The 23956-nt window shown below is 45.5% G+C and overlaps 1 protein-coding gene across 5 annotated transcripts in view; it reads right to left on the bottom strand.

Moving 5' to 3' along the window:
- The window catches only part of ARHGEF6 (Rac/Cdc42 guanine nucleotide exchange factor 6), a 38243-nt gene extending 16950 nt beyond the window's left edge, over nt 1-21293 (bottom strand). For 2 of the 5 annotated variants that reach the window (XR_005954461.1, XM_041459227.1), the window contains exons 1-10: nt 21106-21270; nt 20030-20113; nt 12158-12242; nt 7461-7588; nt 6850-7051; nt 4759-4829; nt 3500-3594; nt 2743-2838; nt 1787-1909; nt 378-516 (exon numbers count right to left, since the gene is read on the bottom strand). Coding sequence is in view for 4 of the 5 variants with exons in the window: in XM_041459227.1 (XP_041315161.1) it covers nt 378-516; nt 1787-1909; nt 2743-2838; nt 3500-3594; nt 4759-4829; nt 6850-7051; nt 7461-7588; nt 12158-12242; nt 20030-20113; nt 21106-21270 (1188 nt within the window). In the remaining variant the exon portion in view is untranslated. Of the gene's footprint in view, nt 1-377; nt 517-1786; nt 1910-2742; nt 2839-3499; nt 3595-4758; nt 4830-6849; nt 7052-7460; nt 7589-12157; nt 12243-15128; nt 15236-20029; nt 20114-21105 lie in introns of those variants that run through there. The other 3 variants (XM_041459225.1, XM_041459228.1, XM_041459229.1) reach the window with 3 other exon arrangements.
- Nucleotides 21294-23956: the final 2663 nt, after the last annotated feature.

Raw genomic sequence — 23956 nt, 5'->3', positions numbered from 1 at the left:
AGGCTTAGGAATCTCATCAAATGATAACAAAAACACAGATTTACGTTTGGCTGTGCAAATAAACAGCAGCTGTAGCCCGACTCTAGACTCTGCTTTTATTTGTGCTGGAAATGGCCCATCTTTGAGGAAGGGTTAGGGTGAAGAGCAGGTAATGTGTTTCCACAACATTCCTCAGACTCTTCCACCAGTTTCTCACTTTTAATCTGAGAGGTGGATAATGTCTGGGGGGCATGGGACATCTCCTTGGAGATGTGGTAAGTACTTTTAGCCACATGATGCTCAAATACCAAGAGGCAGAGGTGTCTCTTGAAGCTCAGGGAGCAGCTCTGGCAGCATCAAGGGGCAGAGCCTGCCCAGCAGCCCCACATCCCACCTACCTCCATGTGCCGCTCCAGCTCCTGCAGCAGTGTCACGTATTTATCCAGCCTCAGGAAGGGTTTGCTGAGGCTTGTGGTCAGGATGAGAATGCCTGGGCTGGCTGCACCTTGGCTCTCCATGAACTTCTCCAGCTCATCACTATTAAAGAAACCAACAGGGAAGGCTCTCAGAGCTGAGAGCTGTGTTTTGCCCATGCTCTCCTGATGGCCAGGGGTCTGCTCTGAGCTGGGCGTCCTTAAAGGCAGCACAAACTCCCCTCTGAGCACCCCCCACCCACTTCATGGAGCAGGCAGGGAGCTTCTGCCCAAGCAAGACCATTCTCCTCTGGAAAGCAGGAGAGGATGCTGTGAGGCCACAGGTGTTGGAAATCACAGCTCCTGAGGCCCATTGGTGCCAGCAGCTGGTCCCCCAGCACAGCAAGGTGGCACAGGGCCAGGTATCTGGTGGACGGGGAGAGGGGGTGGGGGCTGCATAGGCTAGTGTTGTGCTGGAGGAGGCTGCAGCAATGCATTGGGACCCTGCTGGAAGCTGTGATGCAGGTGTTTGCATGTACATTGCTCCAGAGAACACGGCTTCTGTGTGTCAGCACATTTGCCAAAGACGATTCTTTGATTTAGGAAAAGGGGTCAGACTGAGGAATCACATGAATGAGTCATTTGCTGGAGCCAGGCTTGTTGTTACACTGAATTAAAGCTGGATTTCAGCAGGTAAGTGAATACATTGTGAGTTCCCATTGCAGAATGGGAAGACAAACACTCTGTATGTAGTCCTGGCTTTCCCATCATTGCAGGGAAGACAGCTAATCTGCGTTAGGGATGACACAGTGATAGCAGCTTGACTTGGCACACTATTGAGCAGGACCACACAAATTCAAGTGTCTACTCGTGTGGGTCACATCAAAGAAAGACGTATTAATGTGATCTACTAATGACCCTGAAAATCAACCATTTGGTCGAATAGAAGCTCAGTGAATAAACTGGGTAACTGGGTGACTGGATGACCATCCTCTTTCTGCAACAATGTGCTCCTCACCGTGGTGCCACAGGGGAGCACCCTCCCATTTGTCAGTGTGTGAGCACTTGAGCAGTGGGTCTGAAACCCACTGGGTTGTTTAGCAGGTAACATTCACAGAAGATGCTACTGCCAGAGCTGAGGCTGCCTGTTTGACCCAAGGTGGGAGTGAGTCCTGTGCAAAAAGGCGAGTCCTGTGAGATCAGCTCTGAACATGAGCAGTGTGAGCTGTCTTCATGCCGAAGCTGAAAGGCCCTGCTGAAAAGCCCTAAGTGCCAGCAGCAGGAAATACCCTTGACCTATTGTCAAAACAGAGGTCAGCAGCCTTGCCAGGCCAAGTATTAATAACAAAAGTTAACTTTTTAAAGGAGTCTGAATCTCCTTCTCCATCACTCACCTGTGCTGTGTGAGGACATTCACTGCTGAAGGGTGGTTAGCACAGTACGTCAGGTACAGGGAGCGGAACTGGGGCATCAGGTTCATGAAACAGCCTCCCACACGCTGCTGGTTCTCAGGGAGCCTACAGACACCAACACACCAGCCACGTTAAGCCTCTGGATCTGCACCCTGCAGCTACTCTCAGGGACCTGCCAGGAACTACCCACTGCTCAGGGATGTTCCCAGGTCACCTCATAACTGCAGCACTGAGCAAAATATCCACACCTGCCACCTGGGGAGGAGGAAGAGGAGGATCCTCAGGTGGGTCTGGGCTCCTGTGGTGCAGACAGGGAGCATCACAACCTATTATCAGCCTCAGACAACCTGTGACTCAACCTGGTATGTCTCACCAGCAGAGCTACAGCTCAGATGATGAGGATGAGGATGCGCTGGAACTAAGGGCAGTGTGAGGGTGGGGGAGTACCACTCTCTGGGCTGCCCACGAATATGAAAAGACAGAGAAAGAAGGAGAAGCCACAGCCTGAATATATTCTCAATATTCAGTCTTTCCCCATCTCTTTTCAGCCCTTAGCTAAGGCTAATCATGTCAGTCAGCTTCCCTGCAGGAAATTATCACCTCTAATAATTTGCTCTTTGCTCCCTGGCAATTCCCATCTTCAATGCCTGCCAGATCTCCCACCCTGCACGTGCCTGCATCTTTGGATTAGGCACACTTTTGTGTCAGTTCTAGTGACACTCATTCAGCAGATGCTTTAACACCAGCAATCTTAGAGTTCCTTCTACCTTTCCTCCTGCCAAAGCACTGACTGCAACCTCTCCTCAGTCCTGATATTGTCTTCTATATTTAACAAGTCTAAGACAGCAGTCAGAAGAAACATTAATGAACATGTCTTTCTATTATTTTTAGCTACAGTTAAAAAGCTTAACAACCTCTGTGCTATGACACAAACTTACTTTGCAACTTCTTCCAAGGCTTGGTTCAGTGTTTGCTGAAAAGCAGAGATTTCTTCCATGTTTCCCAGCAATGCCGCGATGTCCCCGGTGCTGAGCCTACAAGAGCCACATCACCAGTCACTATAAAAGAGAAGTTGCTCTCAGGAGAACCACATTTTTATTCATCAGCAGCCCTTCCAAAAAAGCACAAAAATTTCTCTTTCCCCAGACACAGCATCAGACAGAACACAAAATTCATGATCTATGAGCTACAGACCACAGTCTCCTAGAGAAGAAGTCTGCTGCCAAGGATTATCTTAATTGGATTTTAATCACTTATTCCCACTAATCTTCTCAGATCTTTAGCTGTCTAATAGACACAGACAGATGGGATTTCAGCCAGAGGTGGGGAATGAGGTGTGTGCACAGAGAGTTTTGTCTTCAGGGATTCATGCCATGGGTTTCCCTATGGGAGGAAGGTCCAACAGGTAGGGGCTTCTTTGTTCCTTGCGTGAGGTTGGGTGTTTCCTAAGCTAATGTGCCCGTTTCTGTCATCCTAAGAGTAATAACACCCTCATTTAGGCCTACAAGGCTGAGAGCACAAAAAATTTTCCCACATGAAGATTTTGGGAAGGGAGAAATGACTGAAATACAGAGGCCTTGGAATACGACTCTCCCAACTCTCCTGAATGAACAGTGTCTAAACACGAGCCCTCTGTCCATGACACCCCAAGGCTCCCACAGTGTTCTCTCCTCCTCAGATGCCCTTATATCTTACTTATCATAAGACTGGAGGGGTCTTAAGTAAGTTCCCAGAAGTGACTGTAGTTCCTTCGCATAATCTCGTTCTGTTTCCAGAATATTTTGCAATACCTAGGGTGATAAACACAGCACTAAGATTTTTGTACTAGCAAATTAGTCAAAAGAACAAGACATCAGCTTCCAAGTCTGGCAAAGCATGGAAGTGTGTCTTAAATCCAGAAATTACATTTCTTAATGCAGAACCCAAAACACTCAGGGAAGTCCTGGTGGTCAAATATTGAGATTTTACTTTGCAAACTTGGGGAGGCCTGGAAAGCAGGTGTTAATGGCTGCACCAAGGATGGCTTCTGTGACAGATCAAGCAGGGCACGCCTCATTTGCCGCTTCAGGGATGTAATGATCTGGATTTGGTCTTGCTAATACATCTCAGCAGCTGGTTTGTCTCTGGCTGCACAGCAGACAAACACAGTGCCTGCACACTCCCAGTCAGCGCTCCAGTTTCTCAGTGTGGATAAGCTCTGGAGACAGTGGAGGTGTTTCCAGCTCCCTGGACATACTGCTTCTGCTTTGCTTGATATATATTTAGACATAGTGATGAGCAGGATGTAGCTCCAGCACAGAGCCAGGGATGCTCACATGAGGCATCTTCACTCTCTCGCATCACCGCCTGACACAGGGGGCTGTGGTAGCTGCCCCTGCTTTACCAGACCTCCTTGCTTCGGCAGCAGTACCTAAAGGAGGGCATGTTTCCCTACCCCTTCTGCAGCAGCAAGTCATGGCCCGGCAGGCTGCTCCAAAGCCAAGTGCAGTTACAAAGCCAGGCCATGAGCTGTGGCAGCTGCCCGTTCTCTGAGGGCTGCAGCTGCTGGCAGAGGCACAGGACAGGCACCGTGGGGTGTAACAGCTCCAGCAAAACCCAAGAAAGCGGCCAGAGCCCTGATTTTGCTTGCTTACACCATGACATTATCTCCCATCTTTATCAACAGGAAATACTGGGCCTTCTCCCCCTGCACTGATCTGAAAGCTGCCACCTCTCCTTAATTATCTCAGTTGTCTACTTCAAGTTTCTACTTTTGACATCTTGCAGCCACTTCCATTTGTGGTTTATTGTCTCGATGGCTTTGAATCAAGGGAATGGAAACAGCTGCATTTAAACACAGAGTCACATCCCCAATTGTTACATATTGCATCAATGATTTTTAAGGGAAGGAGCTACTTCAGAAGATTAATAACATGGTACTTATTAAAATGTATAATCAGCACTTTAAAACTTACCACAGGGTAATAATTCTTTGTCATCTGAGTGTTTTCTAGCCCTTTTAATGCTTTGGGAGAGAGTGGTTTATCTGTACAAAAAAAACACCCATGAATAAATTACAGTGCACAGCTCTCATTATTCCATCAGGAAAAGACACTGCCACATTATGTCTAGCAAATATAACTTCACCCCTCTGACCACAAAACTTCAATTGCAGGGTTTGTTTCCCCATTAAAAAAAAAAAAACTAGGATAAAACCAGTGGCATGCACGACACTGACAGTGGCCAAGCGAGTCACACCAGAAGCTTTGTGCAGCCTCAGCCAACCAACACCCAGGTTTGCTCCAAAATCCCTGGCAGCAGCCCAGTATCTGTCAATGTTTGGAACTACAGTGTTGCTTCACCTGGCCCACTAAATTTGATTTTAAAACTGGGTGTCTGTCAGAAATGACAGATTCTATGTTTTTTTCCAGGTGATTCACAAGGCACTTGAAGCCAACCCCAATCAATATGCTGACCTCCTGTCCCCACAGTCACTGGTGATGCAAAATCCTTCTGTGAATGAAGGTAGATTTAAATTAAAAGCTCACAAAACCCTGGAAATCAATTCTCATTCTGCATTTGATAAATCACTGTGGATGCCTCCAGGTCTGTACATATGTGCACGCACACAAACATGGACAAATCCCTGCTCCAATGTTCCTCACTTGCAATACAGACACATCTCCTGAGCACACAGACACCAGGGCAATGAACCCTCCTGAACACATGAAATGGTTCTGAGAGAGGATCTGGTGGGAAAAGCTCCACAGACAGAAAAATCTCATGGGCTCTTCCACCAGGATCAATGCGAGACTGGCCCTTCACTTCAGTAAGGTACTGTCATGTCATGCAGCTCCCATCTGATTTTCCCTTTAGGACTGAAGTTTGGTCTCCTTTGTTTAAAACATCTCTCTTCTCCCCTCACTGAGTTAATTAGTGATTCCTGAGTTGTGCCAGACAAGCCTTCAATCCCTGCTACAACTTCCTGCTCCAGCTCAGACACCATTTCCCAGAGGGAAACAGTAGGAGATGAGATATCCTAACAATGATTTTTTTCATTTAGAATCAAATAAAACTGACCTAATTCTGAGCACTATATAGTGATTTTTTCCACTCCTTTGCTTTATTTTTGCAGGAGTAGAAGGAAGGATGTCTAACAGGGGTTGCACATGTTGCAGCTACTTCGCAGATCCCTGCTGGCATCTGTGTTTGAGGCCAGAGCAGATCCTGAGCCACAGAACCAGCACCAAGCACACAACTGGTCTCTGTCTATGGTAAGTGCTCAAGGCACACGAAGGAGTCAAGTTTCATTTTGCAAAAAAACAGTTTAATTTCACACAAAGGCCTGGACAGGGGTGAGCTGTTTGAATGGATGTGTAATGCCACAGGGCAGCTGGGCAGGGGCTTCACATCATCACCCTATGTCTGGGTACAACCACTTTGCAGAAAATGTTAAGGACACCCAAGACAAAGCTCAATAAAGGCAGATGTCAGCAGACAGATCATCCCCTCCCTCTTACTTTCTCAATATTGCAGTAGAAGCATCTGGGGAAAAATGTACTCTGTGAAACCAACCATCACTATTGGACCAAAACATTGACAATGCCTTGTGGCCATGCAGTTTTTGTCGGATTCCACACCATGATGGTGAGCATCCATTCCACTGATGCCTGAAAAGTCAGGATCAAACACAAATACATTGCCTGACCAAGGTCTCTAACAAAAAGCTAGTTCTGACCTCAGACACTGGAATGACCTGACAGCTCTCCAGGACAAAGGGGACCCACATTCATCTCTGTCCTCATCCTCTGACAATATCCCTGCTTCCATGCTGCTGGGGCTTGGGGGAGCAAGAGAAAGGCACAATGTGGTGGGAAGAGGGTGAAGCAGCTCTCAAGCAATTCATCTGAAACACTGCACTTTACCCTTCTGTTCATCCTTCCATTAGCCCAGCTGCCTGAAGTACACAAACAGTCCTTAATAAATAGCAGCAATTTCCCAAAGGCACGAGGGTCCTCTGCATTATGCCACTGTCATCAATCAGCCCTTGAAAGCAATTTGCTTACCGGTAGATTTGATTTCTCTGACGTAGTTGCTTGGGAACCAGCCTGTTTTTCCATTCAAGGTGCCTTCCCACCAGCCCCCTTCTTCAACTCGAGTGACATAAATAATGTCTCCTTTGTTAACAGAGAGTTCATCCTCATTGGTCTGCTTAAAATTGAACCTGGCCTTTACCACCAGCTGGTGACTGCCATTCTCGGTCATCTCCTAAGGAAAGAAATGTGGAAAAACATCAGTAAATAGTCAAAAAAAAAGCAGAAACAACTAGGACAAGCCATTGTTCTTCTCTGTTGTGACAGCTGTTTTCTCAGTATTGCTCTATATAACAACCAATAATAGGTTGCTGTTGTGTAAACACTCCCTTCAGAGGACCACAAGGTCCCTCCCAAGCATTAATTTAGTTTTCCAATGCAATGGGTGGCAGATAAGAATCACTCTTCTCATGTCACACAGAGAAACACTGCAGTTTGGAGAAGCTGCAGGACTCTCTCCAGCTGAGACAGCAAACCCATGATGGAGACCAGGGGAGAACAGCCTCTGGTGTTGATCCAGAGGCACCAATCACAACTACCCCCAAGGCCATCAAACCCACGGTTACACGTTAAATAAAGGGTACCACAGGCTTGGACTGCCTCCGTAACACTCCTGCTGACTGGGAAGTTGTGCTGTTGGAGTCACTCTGGGGGTCTCCAGCCGAGGAGCTAAGAGACGACAGATGTGAACATGGCCCTTTTGACAGCTGATCTGAGGAAACAAAACAACATCTGAGTTTTACTCAGCTGTCCACCATCCCTCCACATCACAGCAAAGCAAAGAGTAAAGCCTGTAGAGAGAACAGGAACAGGGCACAACAGTTCAAAGAGCACTATGAGAGCAAGACAGCAAGCGCATGTCATCTGCAGTGTGGGCACTCCCAGTCAGCAGTGAGGCTGGTTTTCTGGGCTGGGATAACCCTTCCATCATGGAAGAAGTTGAATTGCATCCAAAGGCACTCCAAGGTTGTGCCAGCTCTGCAGCCACACATCCAATAGCAGTATTTCTTTGAAATCCCCCTTAAAACTGTAGAAAAGTAGAGTAGTACTCAGTACCCACTGGGGGTGTTTCTGGGATCAAAGTAAGTAGCTGAAGGTTGAAGGTGTGTCAAAGTTTAGCTCTCCAGTGAGTGCTCTTAGGTCACCTCTGCAGCTGCAGTGTGGGCTATCCCGCTGAGAGGGGAGGAATGCTGAACAGCTGGCCAATACAATTGCTCCTCTATTTAGAGGAGTCCTTCTGGGTTCATTATCCAGCTGAAAGAGGCTAGGCACTATTTTGATTGGTGTTCATGGACTATTGCCATTAGTCATGTGAGAGAGGGATTCAAGCCATGCCAAGAAAGGACAGGAGTGTCATCCCCAGGAGATGAACTGCCCACGGAAAGGCTCAGATCATCCCAGCAGCTCCTGGAGCTGCCTCCTTCACACTCAGAGCTCCTTGCTTTGCAAACCAGTCTCTAGGCTTGTTTTGCTCCCCATCTGATGCTGGAGGCAATGCTGCTGCTCTGACACATCTGTTTTTGTAATTAGTGATTTGTTTCTATATTAATACCAAAACAATTGCCAGAGGACAAAAAGTTTCCTGGTCCAAACTGTGCAAAGACTGAGTCAGTAGCCTTGTTGCTAAGAGCAGTTCCTGGCAGAATCTAGCAGCGCTGAGCCCCGGAATCCTGTTGGATGCTGCAGAAGTGTAAAAGCATGGGATACAAGACACGCAGTAATTCCCAGTGCTTCACTGCTACTGTACCCCACAGCACACTGTGGGACACCACTCAGATCACCTCCTTTGTGTCCCATGGTGCTCAAAAGACACAACAGCAGATATTATCATTTCAGTAAACTGTGAAGGACTTTTAAGATTGGCCTTGTAGCTTCTCTTCAGATTTTAGGACCTTTCTGCATTCCAGTGTTGCAGTTTTCCACCTGCAGTGGGGACCACATGTGCCAGTGGACCTCAAAAGCAGAACAGAGCAGTCTGCAGGGATTCCTGTGCTGGATGCGCAAGTTTGTGGACCATGTTTGGAGTTCTGCCTTGAAAACACTGCAAGAGGAGAGGGTGATACAGCCATAAAACGTATGCAGAAATCAGAAAAGACAAACTGCAAGGCTGCTTTTCCTCCATTCTCCTCCAGTCTGAATGTCGGCATGGAAAACTCATTCTGAAGGGGAAGTTTGGTAGGAGTTACAGGAACTCATCTGGGCTTTTATTCTCCTCAGAGGATTTTTATTTCAATAGGAAAATACCTCATCCTTAGATTGGACCTGGAGCAACACAAACTGTGAGCACTCGGGGAAGGGACTTGCTTTGTCTCTCTCCAAACCCTTGCGCTGCGGGGACCAGGTCCACGACTATGACTGCCAGGTGCTGCTGCCTTACCAAGCCCAGCCATGCCATACTCACACATCAGCCCAGCCAGTCCATGCTCCAGAGATGGACAACATCCATGGTAAGCCTTGTGTGCTGTCAGCGAGTCAGTTTCTCTCTTGTGCTGCTCATTACACAACTGCATGGTGAATTCCCAGCTTTCTGGGCTGTGGCAACTGCAAAATCCCTCCCCACGTAAAACCCACTTTGCCAACAGAGTGGGTTTTTCTCTCTGAAGCATCCTGATATTTGAGCAGGCGTGGTTTTGGCTGCTCTTGGTGACTCACAGGCTAGGGGTGTGGCTGGCTGCCAGTGTGAGATATTCTTCATCTAATTCCTTCTGAAAGGGAGGGCATAAATCCTGAGTCCAGATTTCACTTATTCAAGTCATCAGCCACAGTCCCACGGAAATTACTCCATTACTGTAGATTTTATGACTCTCCCTGCCCCTCCCAATCTTCCAAAGCTTTTATAAATATCTGCAGCAACCTAGAAACAAATGTAAAACTGCCTTTGACAGTTTGGCAGGGAAGTGTATCATTTATATCGCATCATGACAGTGTCCTATTTCATGCCTGGTCCAGCACAGAACACTGCTGCCATATGTTGCTTAAACTATGGTTAAAATAGCTGGGTTTTCTGCCTGCATTCCTACACTATTTTTGGCAGATGAGCCTTGTCTGATCCAGCACAGCTGGTTTTCCTCCCCTGCCCTCTCTTGCAGACAAAAAGCATCAAGCATCTGTATTGCTGTGTTTTGATGGACAGCTGCTGAACTACAAGTATATCCACTACGAAGGATGCCTCCAGTTATTTACATAGAAAGATCCATGAAGACACAAGAATTTGGACTTCAAATGGATGCCCAGAAATACATTTCCACAACCTTTCCTCAGCTGACACCTATTTCCCTCTGCCTACAACCAGGGTGTTGGGATGTGCAGGCATGTCAGAGCCTTGGTGACAGCAGCAACTGCAGTAGGTGGTACCAGGTTTACCCTGATGCTCTGTTCAGCCTGTGGCCTCTGGCAAAACAGAGAAACTGGACCATCTGCAGTGGCAGTTTGTAGGACACAGGCTCCTGCTCCTCAGGAATTTGACTAAGCCACCAAAAAGTAAATGTTTGAGACACATATTTATTTTACCCTGTACTTTTCCCAAGGGTGCTCTCTGACTGAGCAGCTAATTATATCACAGGCATTGCGCTTTTTAACATTTAAACACAGAAAGCATATGTTCAAACAGATGTTTGCCATGAAACCAAGAGGATCCCAGCTTCTCTATAGCCCCGTCAGTAACACATGACAGGAACTATTCCCCAGCAAAGCCCTGTCCCGGGCTGAGCTGGCACATGGATGACTGGAGGTATGGATTTGGGGCTGTAAATAAGGGGACGGATGAGAAAATGGCATTGCAGCCTTGCCACCCTGTCAGCACACATCCCATCACACCCCTCCAGTTCAGCAACAGGCAAAGACAGAGGCAAGAGAGTTTCTCTCTGCTTTTTGCTTTTGCTTGAAGCAAATATCAATCACAACAGCAGCATTTGCAGAGGCTGCTCCCTGTCAAGTTAACCTACATTTTATACCCCGCATCACACTGAACTGCAAGAGCTTCTACACAGGGTCAGCGGGTGCTGTTGGTAACTGAGGAGGTGTTGAGGCTGGCTGAGGCCAAATTCCCATTCCCAAACTTCTACAGAGTGAGCTGTCAGCCGAGCTGAGTCCTGGCTGCAGAACAGCATCCTCAGAACCTGAATCTCTTCAGAGCAGCGTTATACATACAGACACACACACACACACACACACATATGTATGTACAAATCACAGGGGGTGGGAGAGGGTTTACAAATATATACTATTATTATTATACATTATATATTATTATTAGACATATATTATGATATATGTTGATGTACGATATATTAATACACCACTTTATATCATGTACAGGCATAATGCAGTAAGCCAAAAGAAAAGCCTTCCCATGAGAAAAAAGTAATGAGTTTTCTTTTTGAAATTTCCTCCTTTAAACCATCTCAAATGTAACCTGCAAACAGGAAATGGAACTCTTCTCCTGGTGCTGGACTTTGGTGGGTGTGCAGGAGTCTGTCCTAACACACCTGTATAACAAGAGGCTGTGCACTCTTCCCAGCACCAGGCAGATCTGCTCCTCATCATCTCAGAAAAGAGACTCTGATCCCCTCAGCCCTGCCCAGAGCACCACTGCGCCATCTTCCCCACTCCCCACTGAACTTCTCCTTCCACAGGCTCTGCTACTGAATATCATTTTTAAACAGTCTGTAGGGAACAGCTACATATCTGGGATGGAATCAGAATGAGGTGATTTGTTTTGCTTCAGCAGCCTACTCCTGCTCTCAAGGACAAGCCATCAGCTTGCTTCCCAGATCCAGGAGCCTGCTCCATGGAGCCAGGGAGAGGAGAGAGAGAAAAACATCAATACAATTGACTGAGCAGCTAGCAACAACATTTATTTTGACATTCAGGAAAGGTATTATGCAGATTAAGCTGTTTTTCTCTTTAGCTTTAAAACACAACTCTTTAAAAAATCTGATATTTGCATTTTGGGAGGTGCATGTTCATTTACATTGAGGATGCCTTATGCTGACCTACTTTGAGGCCCCTTAATACTTAATGCTAAAAACTGAGCAGAGGTCTCTCAGTGTAAAGTGATAATTGAGCTCTGCAGAGTTCATACAGCAACTCTGAAACATCACATTTTAACCCAGAGTTGGCAGAAGCCTGAAATACCAATCCCACCATCAGTGCTGGCAGCACAATTTGACAAATCTCCAGAAATTACCATAAAGCAGGAATTAACAAAAATTAAAAACCAGCCCTGCATACACACAAGAAATAGTTTGAAAGGACAATAGAAGAACCCCTTTTTTCTTACCTTCAGTAGCCTTATTTACAGCTGTTAATGTGCTCAGAACCTTGGAGAACTGATCTCCAGTGTACAAATCATGTGGATCAAACACCTGTGAAAGATGAACTCAGTCAGTCGAGCCCAAAACATCTCACACCGGCTGCTGGAGCCGCCCATGGTGCTGGAGGGCGAGTGGGGATTAGGCAGCCCCTGTGTCTCAACAGGGAAAGGGTGATCATTCAGGGTTGACAAGTCCCATTTCCTTTACAGCCAGAGAACTCCTGGGGCACCGCTGGCAGGCAGCGTGGGAAGGGCAGGGAAACCCAGAAGCATTTGGAGTGTAAGGCTGGGAACAGGGAAGGAATCAGTGCTGTCTGCAGAGCAGAGACTTCTCTGAAAATCACCGAGAAGGTTATTGCTGGCCTTGAGGGAAAGAAAGATTTTGTTGCTATTTTTGCTATCAAGAGCTGAAGGGACTGAGGCTGTACGTACAGATCTATGTATAAACACACACATATTTTCCACAGCAGAATTAATACACATGGAATTTTCTGCTATTGCAATATATAGTTTATTTACACTTTTTTTACAGGAAGACAAACCCAGTTGTCTTATATACAAAAATTTCACCCTAAAGAATTTGGTGTTGCTAATCCTCAATGGTGAAACAGAAATACATGGTTAGCAAGGGCTTATTTTCCATGACTAACAACCTGAACCTTGTACACTTCAGAAATTACCACCACAACAGTGAGGGCACTTTGAGTTTCCAAAACACTTCAACCCCCTCTAACACCTGAAAAATGCTCTCAATTTCCTACAGACTGTACAAATCTTACCATTAATGAAGCAAAGATAAGAATTACAAAAAGTCCCTCTTGTTGGTACCACCATGGCACCATCTGCTAATCCCCAAATACATGTTGTCTTGCAGATCAAGACCACAGATACGCAAATCCAATGAACAAGAAAGATGATTTGAAAATTCTCCTTGCAGACACCATCTAATTACAAACACTTCCAACACACTAAAGAGTATATCCTGCTAAATAAGGAGACAAGTCTCAATTACCTTTAGGCTAGTACTGCCCTTTAAAACAGCCCTTTCTTGCATTCCACACAGAGCTCATTGAGTACGCTTGGCATATTTCAAATAGGAAGGGGACTGTCCTCTCTCACAGCCCTGGATGCTTGCAGCATCTCCTCCTCTTGAACAGACACACCAGAGCAGCACCAAAGTCCAACACAGTACGACAGTACGAAGGCTGCTCTTTGTTGAGAATATGTTTTCAGATTGCCTCAGCTACTCAATACTACAAGACATGTTTTACCCTAAAGATATTTAATCCATGCTTAGCACGGGGACAGTTTGCTGTCATTACAAATATTTAAACCTGCAGCTCCACAGCTCCGATCGCATCTACTGCTCTGCACATTCCAGGGACACACGCACCTACCTTGGGCTGTTTCTGAGCTGATCTATCACCTGCACTCACTTGGGTTTGCTCCTTTGGACCCATCCCCTCTGCCAGCTGGTGCATGGAACCAGGTTTCCTGCCCTGCAGCCACAGGCAGCGAGCACAGCCTTCAGCCCTAAGCAGCGATGTTCCCATCTCCGCGGAAAGGGAGACGGTAACAGAGCGGGCGTGCGCTGACCCAGGGGCAGCTGCTGCAGCGTGGGACATTACAGTTGCACAAGAGGAAAGTGAACAGCCAGGCTGGGTTGTTTGCATGCATCTCTCTGGTGTGTCATTTTGTCATCCACATCCTTTTCCTTCCACTTCAGTAATTCCAGAAAAATAAAGTTCTGCCTTGAATTAACGCCTGTTTTCCTAAGGAGCCAAGTAGTAAAATTCATCCCAAATCCTTCAATGCAGAGGATAATGCTGTAAGCTCAGAGTTATCAGGCTGACAAAGTCCATATGAAAATGGCAGGAAGAAAGATATGCAAAAAATTCTAGCACAAAAGCAAGTAATAACACTTAGAACTTCTTCGTGGGGAAATTTTGTGGAACAGTGGATATGTGGGGTCAGCTACTGTAATGTAAACATACTCTGCAGCTCATTCCAGAATAAATTCCTCATACAGAAAAGTCCTCATTTATGAGCTAAATTTTACTTTTTCCAGCACAATCCACTCATAGTTCCATTCATAGCTAAAAGACAAGCTGCAGCTAGAAGATAAATAGAGGCAGAAAAGGCTTTTTCACTTCTAACATATGGAAGATCAGGTGGATATAACTAAAATCCCATTTAAATCTACAACTGTCATCTGAGGATCTCTATTAAAACGCTGTTCTGACTTCCAGAATCACAGACTGCAGCTCCCCTCGGTAAAACACCCTGGCTGTTTCCGTCAAGCATCGCGCCGGGCAAGAGAAGCTCTGCACTGCCGCACCGCCAGCCTCCGCCACAGGCAGCGAGGGGATGAGCAGGAGCCGGTGCTCCGGGACCAGAGGGCCCGGCTCTGCGGGAAGGACGAGGAGACCCAAACCCGGGTGCGGCCAGCAAGTTATCAGCACCCAAAATCCCAGTCCCGCGACGGGAAGCACAGAAAAGTTAGAGAAAGCCGGGTTGTGTTTCGGGTCCGAGCTGTCCACAGTCGGATAAGCCCCGGCTGGGTGCCAAGCCCGAAGCCCGGCGCGGCCGCGACCCCTCCAAACCCGAGGACAGGGGCGAGAGCCGCCCGTCCCCCAGCGACGCGGCGCTTCGGGCGCTCGCTGACCCGGCTGCTCCCACTGGACCTGCCTCTGCCTCCAGCGGGAGCGGCGATGCGGCCGGAGCTCCGCCAGCGAGCGAGCCAGAGCCGGGCGGGCGGGCGGCGGAGCGCCGCTGCCCCGCGGAGCGCCCGGAGCACAAGCACCGCTCCGTCTCCGGGCGCTCTGCTCGGGCGCCGCGGCGCCGTCACCCCCCGCAGCGGGGACACCCGCGGGAGCTGCCCGGAGACACCCCTGCCGAGCGGCTGGGACAGCCGCGGGGACCCGCGGTCGGTACTCACGGCGGCGGGCGGGCGAGCGCGCAGCCCCGGGGCATGGCGGCGGCGCGGGCGGTGCTGCGGAGCGGCCGCTGCGGCTCTGACCCGGAGCCGGATCGCGGCGCGGAGAAGGGAAGAGAAGGGAAGGGGAAGTGACAGGCGGTGCCGCCGCCCCGCTCCGCCCCGCCGCTCGCTGCGGGACGCGGCCGCAGCTCCCTCCGCCGGCCGCGGGCCGGAGGCACCGGGAGACCCCCGGAAGAGCAAGAAGCGGATAGCAAAGATCAAAGAGATGGGAAAGGGAAGAAGAGAAAGGCCGGAGGTGGGGGGAGGGAGGAGGAGAGAAAGGGAAAGGGGATGGGGAAAGGTAAATCAGGGAGGGGAAGGGAAAAGGGGAGAGAGAAAGGAAGAAAGTGAATTAGAGAGAGGGGAGGGGAGGGGAGGGGAGGGGAAGGGAAGGGAAGGGAAGGGAAAAAAGAAGGAAAAGAAAATTTAAAAGGACAGGAAAGGAATACCAACACTATTGGCACAGTAATTGCAGCAGGTTTGCACCACTGTGAAGAGAAACGCTGCAGAAGGGCCCATAGATGGGGCACAGTTCAGCAGAGGCAGTGAGACATGTCCTCTATTGCCTGTGCCCATCTGTTTGGGGAACATTCTCCTACAGGGAACAGGAAAATCCCCAGATACTTCAGCACACCAGCAGGTTGCAGTGTAGACAGGGAATGGAGCACTGCACTGATATCCAGGGTGAAGCCCAGCTGTCCCAGCCCCACGCAGGAACAGACCACACACCTGGAGCCAGGGGTCTCTGCTACATTGGGTCACTCTAACTGCAGACAGACCCATTCTCCAGTGCTTGTGCTGGTTGGTGCTGGGCAGGAGCTCTTGCTTCTGATGTTATCCAGCTAGAGAGGCAATGTCACTTTGGAGTGAAGCCAAAGCAGAGCAGGTTTTGAGAGTGCATGGATGGGGAGCTAAAAGGGTGATGGTTTCTCACCTGCTCTCCCACACCTTCAATCCAGGTAGTTTGTTGGAGGTTGCAGGCACCTCCAACAGCACAAATAACCTCTGTGCTGCCTGTGATGGTAATTACCTTCTGCATATTCTACGATTGTTCTGGACAGCCAGGTTTAATCCAGCTATTGATTTATCTTGCATATACTGTTCTTAGTTCACAAAATTCAGAGCTTGCCATAAATTTTGTAGTTAATAACAATAAAATGTGGCTGCTGAATGAAGGTCTTGTGCTCCTTTACTAGCAAATGATGCTTAGCTATTGATCTGCTGTTGTTATATGCACACTGGTGTCAAGAGCAAAAGCAAAGTTCTCATTTTCATCCTTAAGAACAAGCTAGGCCAGGAGCCTTCTATGGTTTTTCTCTTTAGTCATGATCTGTTCCTGACTCTTCTACACTAGACTGCACCTGGCCATCAGGACAGAATTCTTTGTTGTCCTCTTTCCACCTCAACCCAGCAGCATTCAGCTGGCATTGCTTTAGCAGTGCTCACTCACTGACCAGTTCTTGGGTCAGATACACAGCTCAGATGTTGAAGCCACGCTGTAAATGGAGCACATTCAGGATTTCTGCACTGTTCCTCAGTCCAAACCATGAAAGAATCCTCTAAGGACACCTAAGCTCCAATGAAATGCCCGTGTCTTTTGCCTAGTCCTTTGTCTCAGCAGAGCTGGGTTGACTGATATTCTTATAACCTGGATCAAATTCTAGCAGTGAAAAGCTATTGGAAAGTTTTTGACACAGTGTCATTATATCACGTCATTAAAACACTTGACTAGTTATAAGGATGGGGTGATTCCCCTGCTTGCCATCTCTTTTAGGACTAACACACATGAAAGGACAAAAGATTTCAGGCTTCAGAAGCTACAGAACAGTTTTGTTATTTATACTCTGCCATGAGGTGGATTCTTCCAGCTCACACCTCCAGCCTATAGAATGGCTTCATCTTAATGGAGCCAGCTCATAGCAGGAAGGTCAGAGTGTCCTTCTACCCCTATGTCCAAATGTTTCACTGTGCCTGTGAAACAAGAGAAGTTGCTGTTTGCCTCACTGTGTCTTTCTTCCACTTCCTGAGTTACCAGGACAACAAAGGGTAGGAGGGAAGTGCATATGTGTAGCTCTGAAAGAGTAACCTCCATGCATTCCCTCCTACTGGGAAAGACTGGCAAGCAGTGTATGTTCAGTGGGAGGTGGGACTTGAGTTTCCCCCAAAAGCTGCTGGAAACCCTACCTTCCACACTGACCACCTTTCCTGCATGCTGGCAATGTCCAGTGAAGTGGTGTATTACATGGCAGCTGCACAAACACCCATGACAAAAGCAAATGGAAGGCAGAGTACAGTGAAGCCAAGGGATGCAAGGATGGCATGCTAATGTCATGTTGGAGATTCCCCAGGATGAGGCCCTTTTGTACAAGTCAGCATACAGAAAATAAGTCATGAACTCTCATTTTCCTCAGAATATCCTCTTTTGTTCACATCTGCAACAGGAACAGAATATTTGACCTTAACATAGCCTTGTCAGTCTCAAGAACAAATTGGCTCAGATCCAGCCCTAGGGTACTTCTTCATATCTAAGAAATGAGTTCACTGTGGCATTTGGAGAAGGGCAGAATTTGAGAGAACAATCGGGGTTTGATTTTCATATCCATTGGGTGGGTAAGCAGCAGGATGGCTGTCACAGAATTAAAACGTTCTAAGCCCAGACCTTTCGTGATGTTACCCTTTCCTCAGGCCACATTGCTGAGGCAGAACAGAATGCTATTCTGTGCCCATCTTCCTTTTACCTAAAACCTGATCACTGCAACTTAAATGCTGATAGATCTTGGAAGCAGAAGGCTCTCTGCCTGTTCTGATGCTCCAGACACACTTTCAGAGTAAATGTGATGCAGTAAATCCTCTCCTAAAGGGCAATGGCCCTTTCCAAGGCAAACTAGGGATCAGACTTGAGGGAGGATCGCCCGTAGGAATGCTGCTTAGAGTCTCCTTGTCAAGATGTTCCAAACAGAGCAGCTTTTAGAAGGAACAGATGGCAGAGGCTTTGCTTGAGAGGACTCAGAAAAGCTGGCAACATGGGAGAAGAGTCGGAAGGAAGCATAAGCACTCTGCCTGTGCCATGTCTTGCCCACCATCTCAGCTGTCTTACCTTGAGCCCTCTTCTGCATGAGGCTACAGAGAAGAGCTAGGAAGAAGGAAAATTCAGGTATTGGTGTTCTAATATGACAATATTTTGGAAAAGAAAAAAAAAAAACAAGAAGAAATTGTTGTCATTTCACTGTAAAATTTAAACTCGAGCTAGAGAGGTTTGAGTTTTTATCCAGCTTTTGGAGTCTCCTCTCACAACAAACAGCAGAGGCATACATGAGCTTAAGGGAAGCTACTGAAGGCTCAGAATATTTCAAAGATGAAGTGGGATATAAATCAGAAGGAAAAAGAAGCCAGAAACCTTGAGTTTATTAAAGCCAAGGACAAAAAGGCACATGGAGAATCAGAGGAACACCTAGAGATGGACACATCATGTTGCCTGTTCTGAGTATCTGAAAACTGTGGAGTGTGACTGCAACATTGCAGAATGAGCTTCAAAGCTGTGAGATGGCACTCCCCAACAGGTGAGGACTGTTCCCCTGTCCTACCTTTTAGCTGTTTAAGATTCCCATTTTTAAAAATACCTTCCACTACAACCATTTTATTATTAGTTTGCAAATAGAAAACTAAACTCTCAGAAAAATGGAGGAAATCACATGGTCAGTACCAGAAGACTGGCAACAAATGATTTCTGAAGCAATAGGCCTTCAGGGATTATAAATCTCTCTCTCTCTATATATGCTCTTAAGACTGTGCTGCTGCAGTAGGCTCCAGTAAATGGACAACAATAAATGGGCAACAAAAGACCAGGGAGACAGTTCTGGAATAAGCACATTTTCATGATGCATAGCTAAAAAGCTCTAAAGAGAAGGGCCCTTTTCTTGTTTAGACCCTCAAAGGAAAAAATGCAGGAACAGAGCTACTGTGGGTTTGACTTTTTTCACTGTGGTGCATGAATATTCTGTATAATGCCCAAGGATTCTGTCCCTGTTTCTGGGAGACTTGTCTTCAGAATTTTTTTTTTCCACAATCTTGAGCATATTTCAAACAAGATAGTTACAGGTTTCTTTTTTCTTTTTTTACTGTAGGAATTTAAGTGTGACACAAAAGTCTTTAGATAGTAACAAATTTGAAATTTGATGGCAAAATTAATAGAACTCTGAAGTGATTAATTTAGACCCCGATCTTGCAAATATGAGCTATGGTTAAGCATAATAATCTACACAGATAGGATCAGGAACAGCCACAAGAAAGATATCTTTTGACTTCATTAGGAATTTTTTTTTTTTTTTTTTTTTTTTTTTTTTTTTTTTTTTTTTTTTTTTTGTTGGAGAAAAATTTTTTTTTTTTTTTTTTAAAATTTTTTTTTTTTTTTTTTTTTTTTTTTTTTTTTTTTTTTTTTTTTGTGTAAGGAACAATTTAATATGTGTGTGGCAGAATCTTACACAATAGTTGCAGGGGATGAAAAAATACTGCAGTATTAAGAATACTTCACCTTTCCATTAAAGCAGAGCTAAAACATGCAATTCCTTCTAATAATGAAAAAAAAGAATTATGAACAGGTCCAGGTTGAAGTCTGTTTAGACAGATCTCCTGTTACTGCTGCATGCTTTGTCTTAGAAGATGAGAATCTGTTAAGCTCACAGTTAATACACTGTGTCCAAATTACCCAGACTGAACATTAAATCATCCATGCTCTGATTTATGCTATTAATACAAAAGATGAAGAATTGATACCAACTTTTTCCCTCTGATAACTGGCTTCCTTTGAGGAGGCTGATCAAACTGGCATGTTACAATAAAAGAAAGGATCTAAGTTGACTTACCTCCACTTTCAGAAGTGTGCAGCCTTTCAAGAACTCTTGAATATTACTGATGCAATCAGCTTCATTTTTAGGCTCCAGGCAATACTAAAGAAAGAAAATCCACTGATCTCATTGCATTGCCTGTACTGAGAAGGCCTGCATGAATATTGACATGTGCCTTTTATACTGAATTAGGGAAGCTTCTTCAGGGGGCGGGTGGGGGTGGCAGGCAAGCTGTTGAAGCAGGAAGAAAGCCACTGGAGGAAGTGATGCACACATAGAAACTGTCGGCATCTTGTTTTGAATGCCAGCATGAGACAGTGCCCTAACTGACAGTGGGAAATTGATGACCTTTAACAACATGCTGCCCCAAACCACCAAGAAAAAGATAAGGAGCTACCAAAACTGATTTCTGCACAATGAAAGGCTCCTTTTAAATGGGGTGGAGAACCTGTTGTGTAGCTGCTTTTTTAAAAACTTCTGTGTTGCCAGTTCCTATCCCTCATTAGACTCCTTCCCTTTTCTTTCTCCTTCAGATTCTTATCACACTTCTGGACTGTGAATACATGCCTTGTCAAACTATAACAGGAGGCATTCACATGGCTTCAGTACCAAGGGATTTGTTGGTCTTGGGGCAGACCAAACGGCACAGATGCAAGCGTTATTTGCTTATTCCTGTTCCAATCTGCTTCTCCAGTGCATTTCCTGACTAACAAAGCATTCTGCAGTAAGAGTTCTGATAGAGTGAATATATTTACAGTTGCAATTAATTATATTGATGTAAATACTGACACACTGCAAATCCTTCTATTTAAAATCAAGATATTCTGATCTCTGGTAGGCCAGGTATTTCCTGCTACTGACTGAACATGGGTGAGTCAATTGCAACCTTGCAGGGCTTTTTTCTGGATGTAGAAACAAAATCAAAGAACCAAAGCTACAGTCATACTTGGCTCTCAGTTAGAAACTTAAATGTAAAACACCTCTCTCTGAAGCTCCTTGCTCCTCTCACCAGCGTAAGCCTCAGAATGCCCAGGGCAGGGTTTCACTGAGCGGGGCTCTGTCTCAGTGTAGGGAAATACATCAGAGACCGTTACCTTTTCTGCAGATCCCGGAAGAAGCCGATTCATGAGTTTGCAAAGCACAGTTCCATCTTTCAGAGAAGTTTTCAGGAACCCCTCCGGATCATCCACTATTTTCTTAGGGGAATTTAAGACTCCTAGTGAAATAAGCCACGTTACAATCTGTTCTTCTGGATTCATGGCGGAGAGCTCTGCCGCCAGAGCTGTTCTCCTGTATAACAGCGTGCTGGAACCCACATCCGTGATTACATCTTCCTGCTGCAGCTCAAATGTGAAACTACCGGGTGTTTTTGGTTTTGGCTTGGGACAGAAACCAAATCTTAGGAACTAAAAGAAGTTACTCTAAGTTACAAAACTGTTGTCAAAATAAAATAGTTTCTAGCACTCAGCAGGAGACAGGGAAAGCAGATTGTTAACTACATCTTTGCAAAATGATTGAAAATGCAAGTATTTTATATTAATAATTATTACACCAAAAATATCTCACATAGGGACTTCCTCCTTGTGGCAGCTGGCACCCTATCACCTAGTAAATTTGGTCTGAACTTAAGGTTATCACCCAAATAAATAGATTTCTTAATACTGTAAATAATGACTTATTTCCAGTGTTAAAACAGAATTCACAATGGTGATGTTTCAGAGCAATGTAGGACTAATAAGAGATTTTCAACTTCATGCGGCAAACCTACTTATTAAAATTACCTTTTACAGTAGTTTTCTATATTTTTGAAAATAAACTCCAATCATGCACTTTCCGCATGAATAATCTCTTCAACTGCTGTGTAGAAGTCCATATATAATCCAAAATGATTATTTAGAAGATGATAAATCTCTCAAAACAGTTATCTGGATAACTTCAAAAAGGTCAGAAATTTAAGTCACCCAAAGCTGAAAATAAAATTCCCAACTATTTTGCTTGTCTTTTTAAGATGTCCTTTTCTACCACTAGTTCAGGACCCACTGAAGGTATTTTTCCACCCTGCCCAGGGCAGTATTAACCATCACTACTTATCACAGCAAGTCAGAAAAGTCCAGTCATCTTTATAACTGTCCTTTCACCAGAACAGATGGAAAATGAAGCAATTCTGTTGAGGATGAAGCTGGAACATCATGGCTTGAAGAATCCAACAGGAACAAAGTATCCTAGAGACCAGAATTTCTTGGCTACAATGTTCTGAGCCAATTCCTACCCTGTTACTTAAAGCAGCTTTCAAGAACCCAGTGTTACCAAACTAGTGATTTAAAGGGTTGGGAAAAACAGAGCAGCAGAGCAAAAAATTGTACACAGTAAGTGTGCATGGTTTTGCCACCTACCTATGGACCAATTTTAAGAGCCACCAGTAAGTAAGAACTGTCCCTTCAGGGTTAGAAACAATTCTGACTTTTTCAGGACTTTGGGATGAGTTCCAGGTCTTTGCAGTGTGGAAATACTCATAACACACGGCTGCAGGCACTGTGAATAAAGTGGGCTACAGCTCAATCACAGCTCACTGCTCTTTGGTGAGGCACAAACATGTGTGCAAAACATTTCAAAATTATGATTAATTGGCAATTCAGTTGTTTTGGGTTTTTTTTTCCAGTTGTCATGAGCACTACTGCTTTGCAAAAGGAAATACATACAGTATCCATAATTTCAGAATTCTTTTTTTTAAATCTGTAAATAGCCAAGACAACTACTAATGCTCATTTATCAACAGGGACGTGCATTTGGATATAGAAGACAACTCAGTCACCTCATCAGAACACAGCAGTTTCTGATGTAAAGAGAAATACTTTCAACACTGGGAGAATTGCACACCTGCTTCACTGAAGTCAGTGTTACAAACCTCAACACCAAAGTACTTCACCACTCCCTCCTCTAAAGGAAACCTTCGGTACAGATGGACTGGTTTAGTTTTATGATTGTTTCACATGCAGCTACTGCAGCCAAGCAGATATTAATGTCTGCAACTACAATTAAATGAAAATATTTCCCACATCTTGAACACTTACCAATTGCTTTGGTAAGACCTGCAGATGTAAGTCCAAAAATTTATGGAGTTTTTGATTAGCCACTTCAATCCCAACCTCACATCCTTTAGAGAACTTTCTAAACACATTCCAGCTTGTTTACCCACTTCCACACCAAAATTAATTCTGTGGCAAACCCAAGGTATGAAGGTAGAGCCACTAAGGAAGGAACATTGTCTCGTCTGGTCTTTGGAAAGGCTTCACCTTTGTCTGCTGACAGCAACAAATCAAGTGAATCACAGATCATCTCTTGCAGAGTCAACTTAGTTAAAAAAAAACTTATTTACAGCCTGATTTATACCAGTGATGAGTAAATAGCATAGCGTTATTTTAAAAGGGGGTGACTTTCCTTTACCCAGCAACCAAGTGACTCTGGCAGCATACACATCAGAACAGCACAGCGACAGGAGCAAGGTAAGATGAGCAGTCACATATTCAGAAACCATTTTTGAGTGGTTCTAGAAGTCACACATGCTTAGGTAATTCACTATTTTTTTCCAGCAGAGGAAAAATACTCAACCACAAAGAACAGCACTGGAGTATTTGTCTGCTGCAGAATCTACTGACACATTTCAACTGGCAGCTTTCAATGACAAAGTTTGATTCTGTGCATGAGCTAATACTGTAGATCAGGGTACATTCTCATTAATTAGGATTTTAGGCAGGCACTGATCATACAGTAGCTGCCATTTTGGGCATTACACTTGAGGAAGGATGATCCAGTTCAGCCTGAACAGCAGCGCTAAACACTAAGTTAATGCTGAAAAAGGAGTCCAAGAAGACAGAATGTTACTCCTCCTTGCAGAAGAGATACTGAGATCACTTTGTAACAATAACCTTCCAAGATGTAACACTA

The sequence above is a fragment of the Pyrgilauda ruficollis genome, unplaced genomic scaffold, assembly GCF_017590135.1.
Source record: "Pyrgilauda ruficollis isolate IOZ18807 unplaced genomic scaffold, ASM1759013v1 scaffold133, whole genome shotgun sequence".
Lineage (NCBI taxonomy): Eukaryota > Metazoa > Chordata > Aves > Passeriformes > Passeridae > Pyrgilauda > Pyrgilauda ruficollis.
Note: the sequence above shows the minus strand (reverse complement) of the source record. Positions and strands in the feature narration are given on the sequence as shown.